A 14017-nucleotide genomic window follows, 5' to 3' on the forward strand; every position below is an offset into this window, starting at 1 on the left:
GTGCAGAAGCCTGAAGAACCCGGTGTCAAACATTTGAAGTTGAGGCTGATGAACCTTCACATATGGATGTCAGTCTGTCACTAACTAACCAAGGTTTCCTCTCATTTTATTATGGTTCTTTCATTTCAGTCTGATGGGTGACTTAAAAAGAAAGTATGCATTTCTATGAGGAATCAATAAATCACTCAGTTAAAGTGGAATGTGCTTAGCTTTAAAATCAAAAGAAAGAAAGAATTAAATACGCTTATCAAGTAGTTGAGCCCAGAAGGAAAAAATGAAAATAAAAAATAAAAATCCACAAAGACGACAGGATATGAATGGTTTAATAAAATCATATAATACATCACAGGTTGATGAATTAAAGTCATGGCCAGGATTACCTGAGCTTATTCCTGCATAGTTAAAAAAAAAAAAAAAAAAGAAAAACCACAAAACTCAGTCAGTTCTTCTTTCAGTCAGACTTCAAAACGAGGACGGTCCCTATGCACTCAATTCATCTCACACCTGAAATGCTTTTCTTTCCTCTCCCCCACAAAAGCAGCAGCAGTTTGGACGTAAAGTGAATCTCACATTCAGATGGAGGAGGAGTGACCCTGAATGGATCTTTACAGTTCAATCTTAGAAGTACTTCCTGCTGATGTAAATGACTGAATGCAAAGTGTACTGACTCAGACCATGAAACTAATGCACACACTATTTTTTCAAAAAGCCTCCCTGTAGCTGTGCAGAAAAAAATAGCAACTTAACTGCATGATACCAATAATAAATAGCATAATAAGTTTTAAAAACAAGGCATGCTAACAGCAAATGAAGTCACCGGTGCCACCCTTAGTGCCAAAATAAAAGCCTTCGTTTGATAATTGTTTTACCCTTTTCCTCCCTCTGTTCATCCGTGGTTGACCAGCAGGTTCTAAAAGAAAAAGAGACAAAATAGTTGAGAATTAGCCCATTTGCTCTCCTGCCACACCCTCTGACCTTCAAGAAGAAGCTCTTAGGTGTAAGGACTGTCCATGTTTAACAGACAGTAACAGCTTTCATTGACAACAACTGAAAGGTCAGACCTGGTAATAATAGAGATTATCTTGAAAATAGAGAGCAGTGTAACGGGTGTGGAGTGAACCCAATTGCAGCACAAAAAAACAGGTAGTAGTATTGACAGTCTTTATTCAGTAGGTAAATGCAGAAACATTGTCAACCACAAGATACATCAGAGTAGGGCAGGCGGGTATGGCAGGATGTATGGGGGCAGAGACGTGGCTCTGGCTTTGCTGAAGACCTGGCGGAAATCATGGTATACAGGTGGCACCCCAGTGAGGTCAGGTGAGACGCTGGAGCTGGAGGAGTGAAGTGGAGCCGAGACCTCTGATGACAGGAGGAGCTCCACTCCAGAATGGCCCCAGTGGCCCCGTCAATGTGAGGGTTGTGACAATGGAGTCATGGATACCCCAGGATGAGGGGCAGGCAGGAAGAGCTCAGGATGTGGAACTGGACTGTTTCGTGATGATTTCCAGAAAGCAGCAGGTGAACAGGAGAGGTCTGATGCGTGACGGTGCCCAAGATATGTCCATCTAAGGCTCTAGCAGATGAGGCAAAGGAACCTGCTCGAGCCCCAGCTGAAGGACCACCTTCTCATCAATTGAACAGGCATTGTCCCCAGAGTCAAAGATAGCCAAGGTGTGAGGGCCATCTGGAAGGAGGAGGTGATCTTGGAACAGAGGTCTACTACAGTGATGGGTGAAAAGCAGAGAACAATTTCCCAGTTTGGGATCAGTAAAGTGAATAAAATAAAAAAATAAAAAATAAATAAATAAATTTGGACCTTCAGATGGAGTTGGCGAGGCTGACGGCGCAAGGGGAGAGGAGCTGGTGACGTGGAGCTGACGCAGTGACGCAGACTGTGACAAGCAGTGCATCTGTTGACTGATGTTACTAAGCTCTTTCATTTTGCAATGTTTTGCAACTTCAGTAAGGTAGACAAGATGAGAATATTCCCTGTTGGTAACTCTCAACCTGTGGTTGTTGTCCCTCTTTGCTGATGCAGTCTGTGTTTGGCATTTGTTGTCTGAATATTACAGGACTGTTTCCTTTACAATTGAAGTTTGGGCATGGATGTTTTTATAAATCTTTTAGCCATTCCACACTATTTTACGCTCTCTCTCTCTCTCTCTCTCTCTCTCACTGACAAACTATTCTGTTATATTAACGTTGCAAAAGCAACTTTTCATCTATATGTGCACAGGTTTTATTAGGTACCAGCCTTTATGGTGATACTCAGAAATTCTTATCATGCTGAGATCTACCTGGAACCCATTTCAGATAGATTCAGGTACATTCTCATGTCTACCATAGCATTTTGTTTGACTAAGGGGGACAGAGAGAGAGAGGGAGAGAGAGAAATTGTTGTGGGCACAGTGCTACAGTCCGATGCTTCATGGTCCGTGCAAATGGTCCAAGCAGTGCAACCTCCATCTTTCTCCACCTTGAAAATGTGGAAAAAATTATCCTGAGAAACAAACAGCCTTTCAAGCAAGGTGATAACTATGCAATCTGAATGAAGCCTTGCCACCATGGACACCTTTTCCTTTAACCTTGGCATACAACCTATCAATATGATCAATAAACCTTGTTGGTGAGATGGTCACAACGGAACATGTATTATAGAGTATGAAGGGGATGACTACGGGCGGTGCATAGTAGGTGATTGGCCTTCTATGTGAGGGTCAATAAAGTCTTTGAAACCTTATTAGTTATTACTTATGCTTTCCAAGAGAGACAATATCCAACAAGATGGCTCCTAGCGATGATTATATACTCTGATTGCCACAGGAAGAATCGACCCAGACTACTTCATCTCCCGCATAGAACCACAATACATAACACAGACTTTTGCTCCTGCTTTTCCCATGCAAAGTGCACATTCCTTTAAGGAAGGACCATAGTAGTAGTAGGTGGATGCAAATTACATTGAAACATGAATTACCTATCCTGAAATATTCTGCAGAAGACTAAACAACAACGTGCTAACACACTAAACAGGCCACTGCTAATTATCACTGAATAAAAAGTACAGCTGAGGCTGATGATATGTTCATTATTTCTGCAAGCATTTGGTCAGAAACCGTCGTGTTGGACACAATTTAAGGGGGATCACAAAAGTCATTAGAATACATCATCTTGTGACAGGAGTTTCTGTACAAAACCAACCCGGTAGATGTTGAGATAATTCACAGGATAAGTGCAAACTTTTGACCCGCTTGTGTTGCTGGGTGAAAAGTCAGGGGATCACTAAAGTCACAAAGATTCATCCACTGCACTGACCATTTATTCAGCCATTTCACTAAAAAGGAAAATTCCAACATCGTACAAGAGGAAAAGTTGGGGGATCAGCAAGCCACTAGGGCTCATCCCCGTATGTCTGTACAAAATGTCATGCTAATCCACTCAACAGTTGTTAAGACATTTCAGTCTGGCCACCTGACTGATCAACATTGCCATCCTTAGAGCTAAACGACTTGTGCACCTACTGACATCTGAAGAAACAGAAATATTGGTCTATACCTAACTAAAAACAGATGATCAATGAACACAATATCTGACTGCTTTGTAGTTAAAAAAAAACAACAACAACAAGGAGAGTCTTGTGGCTCATAAAGTTGAAACTGAACTAGACATTCAAGAATCTGTGAAATCTCTAGAGGCTGTAACTGCACTCTCTTTTGATGAGAGATTAACAGTGAGTGCCTTTTCCCCACTTTTCTCATGCGATATCAGCTGTATCAACACCATCTCCACCTGCTGCCGTCTGAGCTGCTGAACCTGCTGCTCCTTTCCAGTCACTCTCTCTTCACAAGTTTCAGTGGCTTGTGTGTATTTCGTGCATTTTGTGTGTCCTGCTATGTCACTCCCTCTCTTTTTCATTTCCCATAAAATGTGCTTGACTCCTATTGTATTAGACCATAAGATTGCAATGTCATCATTTCATTAGTGAACGTTTTTATCAAGCAGAATGTGTGGCTATAATGACAGCGGTGCCCTGACATGACTTTGACATTTTTGTTTATGAATTAATTAGTTCAACCAATTTTTGCTTACTGCTAATTAGCAAATTATGATGATGAACAAGGTAAACAGAACCTACCAAACATCAGCATGTAAGCATGCTGGCATTAGCATTTAGCTTAAAGCACAACTGCGCCTAAGTCTCACAGAGCCGCTTGCATACAGTAGATGTAGACCCTTATTGCTGATATCTAACCAGTCAGTACACTGTATTCTTTAACTGAGGATGAATTCTATTTTTCCACCCAGTTGTGCTTCACTTACTTGCTAATTATTGCTTATCTAGTGATTAATAAAATAGCTACATGTATTATTAATCCAAGGTTCCTCATCATAAAATCAAGCTCACACCAAAATCTGTTGTAAATTTATTTTGGTTTCCCAGTCAGACACATATCAGGCTCAGCCCTGGTTGGCCTCAGAGGCTGGGCAGCAGTAGGGAGGAGGGTTGTTTCAGAATGACTACTGGTCCCTCTGAAGTCCTATTGCTCCAGTCCATGTGGAACGATGCAATGAGCTACAGTGAGTGAAGGCTAGGGGTGCATTGATTTGAAGCCAGGTGGTAGAGAGACAGACTGTACGTGCATGGATGTGTTTGCAGACAGGGCATGGTATCTGTTCTAAGCACTGCAGAGTTTGCTCCAGCTGTGAAACTCGCACCATTAAAACCACAGAGAGACTCACAGAGTAGTATGATCAATATGGCTGCCCTCCTGTGATCGGTTCTGTGTGGCTTCCCTCTCCTAACCTTCCATCCTCTTTCCATTCTTTTGTTCCCTTCTCCTATCTCCTCTCATTTATTCCTCTATGTTATATCTTATGTAGAAGGAGTGTATGTTCTGGCTGCCCTTGACCGCTCAAAGGAAAACGGAAAGAGTGAAAATGTGTTTGCATGCACACACACACAATCACAAACACCATCCATTTCAAAAGCATGTCTGATATAAAAATGGTATTTGCAGCAAAATGTGATAATATGATTGAGACAACTCCTTAGTTTAAAGGATCAATTAATTATCAATCCTTTTCCTAGTTGTGGTAAAGAGATTTATTGAAAAACACAGAATATCACCACATACCTTTTATTAGCTTCTTAGGCAATATGCATATATTCACAAGGCAATATACTGTATTTAACAGGAGTGTGATGATCCATCAATGTGTCAAATTAATGATCAACGATGCAGTATCATTGATGCAAAATAAAAATAGTGAACATATCATTTTGAAGATATGTGTTTATTTTGAAATTCCCACGTCACACCTGTGTCACCATTTCTGTCGAAGCACACTTCCTTCCCAAACAGTAATGGACACCTGGTTGTATTTTAAAATGGCAAAGCAAACTTGGAAGGATCCGCAATTTGTGGAGGTCTGGGGGTCCTTCCCCAGGAGAAAAAAGAAAAAAAAAAGTAAGAATTTAAAACAAATTTCTACACAACAACCTAACCTGTTGGATTAAGTCAAGAAACAGCCACAGTTATGCTGAATGGCATGTTTCTCACCTTTGTAGACAATCGGAACCCCGCGTGGCTTTCCCCTTCCCCCTGGGACCGAGCGAAACGAGAAAACTCTGCTGTTAAGATCTCACAGCAGGGATTAACTGTGAGTCAGAAAAAGCATAATAACTTTATTGTTACCCTCGTCTGAAGGGAGGCAGCGATCAACCAGGCAGCGAGAGAGTGAGGGATGGTTTTCTGTTTCACATAGACAGCCCTGTTGGACTGCTGGGAACTGACTGTATGCCTGTCTCTTTTAACTCCCCCCTCGTCTCTTCCTGACTACTGCCACTCAAAACCTGTTGCTAACTGCTCGTATATACCAAACAGACAGATTATCAATGCCATTTGATGCAGAAATGATGGAGATGGATGGGAATGTGGAGCAGGACACTGACAAAGTTAATTTCAGGTTGCCTTGATAATCAGCTTCTTCCACTTCTATCAAAAATACAGAAATAGGAGGGCAACCAACAAAAACTGTCACTATTTATGAATCTGCTCATTATTTTTTTAATTAGTCAATTATTCCAAATCCCAAAGATATTGAATTTATGATAATGTAGAACAGAAAAAAGAAGCAAATCCTCACATTTGAGAAGAAGGTAACCTGTTCAGAATGTTTGCTTGAAAAATGGCTTTAACAATGAATCAGTTATCCAAAGGGTGGTCAATTGCGCCCCAGGAAGAATAGCTCCTGTTTTTATGAAACTAATGGGCATCCTAATTAATGAGATATATGAAATGAAAAATACTTTCTACTATGTTTTCTACTCCAAGCGATGCATGATGTTTCAGTTTATGAAAGCCTACTATATGACTAAATGTAAGTAGCAGATACAGTTAAATTGTTTAATAGTGTACCACTGACCATGGAATGAACAACAACAGTAATTAGTATTCTGGCAGGTTCTGAAAATGGTATCTGTGAACTCCTACTCGCTTATAAAAAAAACTGCTAACACCTCACAACTCACCCACTAACAAACTAAAGGACTTCTCACCTGTTGCTCATTGCTAATTGAAGATCCATCCTGAGTTTAAGCAGTCACTGACTAAGAAGACTTGCTGGGGTTACATCACATTGCCTCCCAAACAACACATCGGTATCTGGGCTTTTATAACGAGCCTATTTTCATTTCATGTGGCTCCGGCCAGCAGATCAGAGACAGAGTGAGGGAAGCGGGGAGAGAAGGAGAGGGACAGGGGCCGAACACAGTAGGAGATCGAAAGAGAAAAACAAATAACAAACAGAAAGTCAGGAGAGGTAGAAGAGCAGAGCAGAGAAGTCAGCCTGTTCACCATTCTGCCTGACCTAGCCTGGGAGCCTTGACGCAATTGGAAATCCATTTTATCTGATGACTGGCAGGCAATTGGGGCTCCCAGGTGATAGGCTGAGGTGCTGTGGTTGATAGGCCTGACCACTACACTGCTGAGGGATGGAGGAATGGAGGGATGGAGATGGATGGGAATGTGGAGTAGACTGTCTCCACTTACAAAGTTTATTTCAGGCTACCTAGATAATCAGCTTCATCCACTTCTATCAAAAACACAGATATTAGGAGGGCAAATAATGAGTATTTTATTATCGAACATTTATTCTCGAACATCTGACTGTTGTCTAGTTGTTGGATTTCAATGTTCTCTGCATGTGTTACTGTTACTTGTCTTATGCAGACAAAATAGAGAAGGACAAGTATTAACCTTTTTTCAGATCTTGAAATCAGTTGGAAAAAATAATCACTAAATCAGAGCTTTGTCGGTGGGAATTAAGAAAAATGGCCAGGTCATGCTTGAACAGAACTAGTTGACAAGACAAGGTGTCTATCGAAAATTAAAAGTCATAACTGTTGTTCCAAATGCAAACACTGAAAAACCTGCCATCATACAGAGACGATGTGCTCCTAAAGAGGGTCGTGTAGATGTTGCTGTAATCAGTTATATCAGAACTGGAGAGTATTTGCTCATTGAAGGAAGATCAAAGAACAGCACTGAAAGCTTTTATCAATGAAAAAGATGTTTCCGCTCTTCTCCCGAGCGACTTTGGCTTTGAGGCCCTCTACAACATCATATGGGTCCCTGATCGAATTGGTTGAAGCTAGCTCGTGATAGACAGTGATGGCAGATGGCTCACCCAATCACATGCCAAGCATTTTTTGAAAGTGCCTGTCCTTGTCAACACGACTTCCCAAATGGTTGTGGGTAACAAACCATCTGGCATGTCAGGTTAGAATACCCCCCCTTTCAAAATAAAATTGGCAAACCTGAACACAATACTAGACTGAATACTAAAGTGAAACAAAACGGCAAAGTATCTTACTGCGTTGATTTAGATCCATATAGCACCGTAAAAAACGAACAGAAATCCCACAACTCCTTACTTAAACTTAAAGATTACATGAGCATCTATGTGTTGAGTAATCTAAGACACCAGCTGGTGTAGAACAGAAACACCACCTGAACTGACATATATTGTGTTGTATTTCTATCCATGATACTGGCGTGGCTCAGGATTGCAATATCAGTTGGTCGGTTGACCAGTTTTATCCAGACTGAAATATCTCAACACCAGTTTGATGGATTGCCATGAAATTTTGTATAAACACTCATGAATCCAAGTGGATGAATTATACAGGCTTTAGTTGTCCCTGAGTTTTCATGAAACACCACCAACAGGTCAACGTTTTTACTTATCCAGTGAAATATAAACATCTCCTGGATGGCATGACATTTTGTACAGATGTTTATGATTTACACACGATGAATCCTTATGACCTTCACGATCACCTGACTCTTCATCGTGCACACCATGTGGTTTTGAGTAAAATCGGAAAAGAAATATCAAGAACATCTGAGCACAAATTGGATGAACTGCCATAAATTATTTTGGTGATTCTTCGACTTTTATAAAATCAGTTTGTTCAAAATTTTGGATTGTGATAGTGAACATGGTAAGCATGATTCCTGAACACGGTAAAGATTATGCCTGACTGACACAGGCATGTTAATCTTTTCACCGTTAGCATGCTGACATTAGCAGTTAGCTCAAAGCACTACTCTAAATAGTCAATACGCTGGACATTGCCTTACAGAGCTGCTAGCATGGCTGCACACTTGTTATATTACTGGGAAGTTCACTCTTCTTGAGCACAGGAGAGTTTTGATCGACAGAATTTTATCCTCCTGCTTAAAGCACTGAGAAGAAGTGTAACCTTAGCCTCTGGCCACTAAATACACTATACAGCAGAGGGGGAAGTTAGTGTAAACAGATAAAGAAAAAAATATATAGCTGATACTAGCCTCAGGCTAATTGTAGGGCAACACTTTTAATTCCGTTAATTGGAAGCACGATAAAGATATAAGATTTTACTGGCACCACAAACGAGTAGTTCATCAGCAATAACTCTCGCACAATTCAAACAAGCAGCTGCCTTTGGAACACTTGCTAGACAAAGAATTGTAAATAACTGCAGTACAACTTATAAAAATGCAATTTCAAAGTTTCACATGAAAGTGAACTTGTCAACACAGCTCTGGGAGCAAACAATAACACAATGGTATTTATTTATTTACAAAAAGGCCAGGGAAGAAAAAAAATCGATCTCTTTGGGAGTACAGGGTGTGAATTGGAGAGCAATCACAAAGGAGAGGCAGGCCTCAACGCATAAAGAGAAAGGGGAGGTGGAGAGACAGATGGATTGAGTGACAACGGGACACAAAAGAGAGGCTGGTACAAGTGGACTGTTCCGATAATGTTGCGGCTGTTTCGAAGCAACAAAAGCCAGTGAAAAACCCACCTAAAAGCCTTGCTGTTGTCCCTCTCTTATCCCAGCTGGTGGTCTTGGTTCCACAAAGCCTCTCGCTAAGTGTGCGAGAGAGGGCGCGATAAAATGCTGACCCGAATATTGGTGTGAAATGCACCCAGAGGAAAAAAAAAAACAACTGTGTATGTCAATTTCTTATGCAGTCGAGGTGGTTTTCAAAGGAACACAATACAGGGCTGTGTTGAATTATTATCGGGACCCCCATCAGAGACAGCAGAAAGACTGGGAGAGAGTAGGGGGTCTAGTGGCACGAGCCGACAGGCGTGGTGCTGCTCAGAAAGGTCAGGGTACAGCGAGTGAGGGGCACAAAAGCTGGTGAAAATGCCTCCCTCAGGAGGCAATTGTGAGTACCCTCAACTCTACCCCCTCCCTCCATGTCTCCGCACCCCCCCTCAACTCGTTTGAAAGCTTTGAGGCGTCTGAGTGCCACCGGGGGGCCACGAGGCAGATGAAAGAGGAAAGAGAGGCTCCAGATTTGGCTTGATGTGCTGTTCGATCGAACACTGCAGTGCAACAAAAGACAATGAAAGGGAAATATGGGAGAGGGAGGGGGAGAAAGTCAGGATGGGGACAGAAAGCGTTACGTCTTTCGAGGAGAAAGTTCCATGTGTAACACACCAGTGGTGAAGAGCGGTGGAGTTACGTACATTCATCGTCAAGGCTGGCTCAGAGACACAGGCACATGCAAAGTAAAAGTAAAGGCTCTGAAAATTTCTTCTGAAAGTTTTCGGATGCAGTTTTAACACATTCCACACCACTGACGAGTTCTTCCAGCTAGCCGTGCTTTCACTGTTGAACAGTAGGGGGTGCTGTTACAGCATCTTGTGAATTAGTACAGCACTTCCAGGTTCGAAAACAAGCGAAGATGAAGAAATTGGAAGTAGAGGATAGTGTTTTTATGCACAAGTAACGCTGGCGGCGAAGACACAGCAGCATGTGAACCACATCAGGCTCACGCTGAAAAACGCCAGCGCCCGTGAAAAGGTCTCCGGCTGCACCAAGCCTTGTGAGTCTGATTCAGCTGAAGCAGTGACAGCAACACACACAGATGCGACAATAACAGCAATGACGGGGAAATTTCTCATCCATACTGTGGATAACTTGTGGACAGAGAAGAAGTGGGCAAAGAAAGAAAAAGAAAGTAAATGTGAAGTCAGCAGTGTGCTCGAAAATGGCTTTTTTTCCTCCAGGTTTTGTGCAAAATGTGTCTTTTTTTTTTGGTTGAAAACAGCCAATATTCAAGTGTTTATAAAAAGGTAATGAATGCATATTTGATGTGTGACTACTACTGACTTCCAACAGGCAGAACAATATGTAAAGTTTGTAAGAAAGCCATTGCTTTGGGAGATGTCTAACTATGGCGAAGGTTGTGGTGCCCCCTGAAATTTAGGGGAATGTTACACTATTACTTGAGTTTTTATACACAAGTTACCACATGGGAGTAAGAAATAAAGAAAAATGTAAACATGAAATCACTTTTATGCTTGAAAATGAAGTTTTTTGATGGAAAAGGTCAGCAATCAAATGATGATGAAAAAAAATTAAAGAAGCAAGAATACAGTGTTTTTTGTGTATAAAACAGAAGCTTTTTTTTTTTTTTTTTTACATATTCACTGTTTACATATTTTGGGGGTCCTGAAAGATTAATGAATATGATCAAAACTCATGCCAGTGGCTGGCAACAATAATACAGTGGCAGTAAAAGTGTTAAAAGCCCTCAGCTTTCCATCTAAGTGAGTTTTTCTTTTCACAACACTTAAGAGTCTGAGGGGGGAAAAAGAAAAGGAGAATTCTCTACCTAAATACCTAATGTACAGGGTTGTTACTTCACTGGAGGGCTGAATTGCTAGATTGAAAAATATAACCCACAGAGAACACAATACAAGACAGACGAACAACAAAAGAGAAAGAGCGAGAGCAGATAATGACGCTCGGTGGTGATTGGTTGTGATCGGCTGTACAATGATCAATGCCGGCTTGAAAGGAGGCAACGCTGATGGTTTGTGACGGAGGCAACAACTGCCAACAGTATGAAAATGAAATCAATAAGTCAACTGCTGAGCAGGGAGAGAGAAATAAAGGAAGCGGCCGGAAAAAGGCGAGAAGAGCTTAGAAAGAGAGAAAAAGATAAGAGAAGGCAGAATAAAACGAGAGAGACAAAGAGAGTGGAGTAGACACAGAGGAAGAGAAAAAAAGAGTTGCAGACAGACGCAGAAGCTAGATGAAAGGTGTTGGTTTAAAGAAAGCGGAGGCAGCAAAACAAAATTGACAGATGAAGGAAGATTCATTAAAGATGGATAAAAAAAGAGGCTACAGCAAAAACAAACTGACGAACAATCAGATAAACCAACTGACAAAAACTTCTCTCCAAACCCTCAGCGCTGATGTAAGTAAGTGTAACGTAAGTAACCGCAGAATAAAGCTCCATCATCATGGGCACATGAAAACAATGTGTCCTGTTAAAGAGAGCAAGTACTTGAGAAATACAAATATTCATACTGAGTAGAAAAAACCTGGGAGACACATCTCAGAGTATTTCAGCTTCAAGGAAAATTTGACCTCTGTCTGACAACTGGACTCACAGGTTCATCTGAGTCCTTATGGCCTGCACAGTCAGGGACAGAGTTCAGGACAGCCATTAAAGCCTGTGCAAACACACACACAGAAAAACACACTCAAGGTCATTTAGCCAAACTATACAGCAAAGTTCAGAAAACACAGGTCAAAGTTGTTAAATGACTATTTGACAAGTTTGTATGAATTTGTCAAAGTCAAAAGTGAAGCACACGGCAACAAAGACTGTGGACAAACTGTGACTGAGGAACTCGCAGCATAAAAAAACTGAGCACCCGTCACTTGCATCTATTTGCACCGTCTTTGCTGGCACGATCCGCCCCGATCCAACAAAAACAAACGCACTTTGCCTTCCGCCGTCTCTGTTCTCATGCTTTCCCTCCCTCCGGCTACCAGCAGCTTCTATTATGTTTTGAGGCAACACTTCAACACAAATTCAGCTTGTAAGAATCAGCCATGCTTGACATAATTAAAATCATAAAATCATGGCTCTGACTGGATTGACTGACTGGACAAACTACCACCGTCTTTGACACTCACATATGACGCCATAGCCAGTGCACGCCTTCCATGGCAGCTGCCCCAAATGTGCTGCACAATCCTTCTTAAACTCTTCTGTTGTTTGACGTCACCTGTTGCTGAGGGGCGTGCAATGGATCAAACATATTTGGTTAATTCTGTTGGATTTTTGGTGCATGGTCATCAGTGTTTAAAGGAGAGTTGTAAATGTTTCATCTTGAGGGGGGAAAAAAAATCATGCTTATACCAAGGGTCTATAACTTCACATGGAAGACAAAACTTTGGGACCTTCATCACTGCTCTATGCATTCTACCACTGTGTTCTGGCGATAATCAACTTTTCTTCAACACTGTGAGCCGTGGAGAAAAAAGTTCAAGGATTCCTTCAAGCTTTTTTTTTTTCCTTTTTTTTGTCTGTCGGCAGCACAGCTAATGAGGCACAAACATACCTTCCCACTGAGAGCAGAAGCGAAACAAGAATCTGAGAAAAACGCTCTCCAAATGATTGTCACCTTTTTAAAATCAATTCAGCACCTTTGCAGAAACGTTGGAAAACCACTACTGAACAATTTGTTAAGATTTAAGACTGTTTCACTTGCAAGTTTTATTCCTCTTTCCTTCAGTGGGCAGGAATTCACATTGGTTAAAGCACAGTCACAAATAGAGTGTCAAAGGATAAAAAGTGCTATCTGCTCCACGGCACATCAACTTTGTAGAAAAGTTCTGCACTTTGAAAGAGGATATAAAGACACTGCAAGACTTTAGCCCCAATTAAAGCAAGCTACACTTATTTAGAGGCTTGGTGTGAAACTCAAGTTTTTAATTTGAGACATTTTCTCCGAGAACAAATATAAAAAATGAGAGCAACTCTGTTCCTTAATTAGGCCTAGTTAAAAGAAAGCTACCAGACACTTTGTAATATTTATTCACGCATAGCAATGAGGTGAATGCCGAGTTCGTCGACTTGTTCGCTTCATAAATTTTGTGTCAAAAATTGAGGAGTACATGCGAAAGTGAGAGCGTGTGTGAAACTTTCTGTCTGTGTGGGGGAGGGTCAGCAGCAGGTCCAGGAAGCAGCAGAAGCCCCTCATTCTTCTTCATTAGTGTTGACTGCTAAGGGGCCTGCCGTCTTTTTCCTGCTCTCTGCATCTTTTCATCCTGTGTCCATCTCTCACCCTTCCTCCATAACCACTTATCTCCTCATGGCATACACCCATCTTTCCATTCTCGCCACCCCCGCCTCCGCCACCCTTCCCTCTTTTTCTCCTCGCCGCCATCTGCCCGAGCCTTTCTCCTCCATCTCTCTCTCTCACCGGCGCTCCTAACCCATCTCGCATCATCCCTCGTCTGCCTCCGTCTCTGTTCTTCGGCTCTACACCTCCTCCTCTTGATCATTTTCTACTCACTTGTGTACCTCCCCATTTTCTCCCCTCGCTTCTTCAACTGCTCCGCGTTCGCTCTTTTTCTTCCAATGACTACTTTTACTTTCTCCAGATTTTTATTCTCTTTTTGTCCTCCCATTCATTTCGGCGGTTTATTTTC

General features: G+C 41.6%; 1 protein-coding gene across 2 annotated transcripts in view; it reads right to left on the reverse strand.

Annotated features, from left to right (window-relative positions):
* Positions 1-446: 446 nt before the first annotated feature.
* The window catches only part of chchd6a (coiled-coil-helix-coiled-coil-helix domain containing 6a), a 74872-nt gene continuing 61301 nt past the window's right edge, over positions 447-14017 (reverse strand). For both annotated transcript variants that reach the window (XM_041945665.1, XM_041945668.1), the window contains exon 8: positions 447-910. In XM_041945665.1, coding sequence (XP_041801599.1) covers positions 798-910 — 113 coding nt within the window. In that variant the 3' untranslated portion in view covers positions 447-797. The remainder of the gene's footprint in view (positions 911-14017) is intronic.

This window comes from Chelmon rostratus, chromosome 10 (assembly GCF_017976325.1).
Source record: "Chelmon rostratus isolate fCheRos1 chromosome 10, fCheRos1.pri, whole genome shotgun sequence".
Taxonomy (NCBI): Eukaryota; Metazoa; Chordata; class Actinopteri; order Chaetodontiformes; family Chaetodontidae; genus Chelmon; species Chelmon rostratus.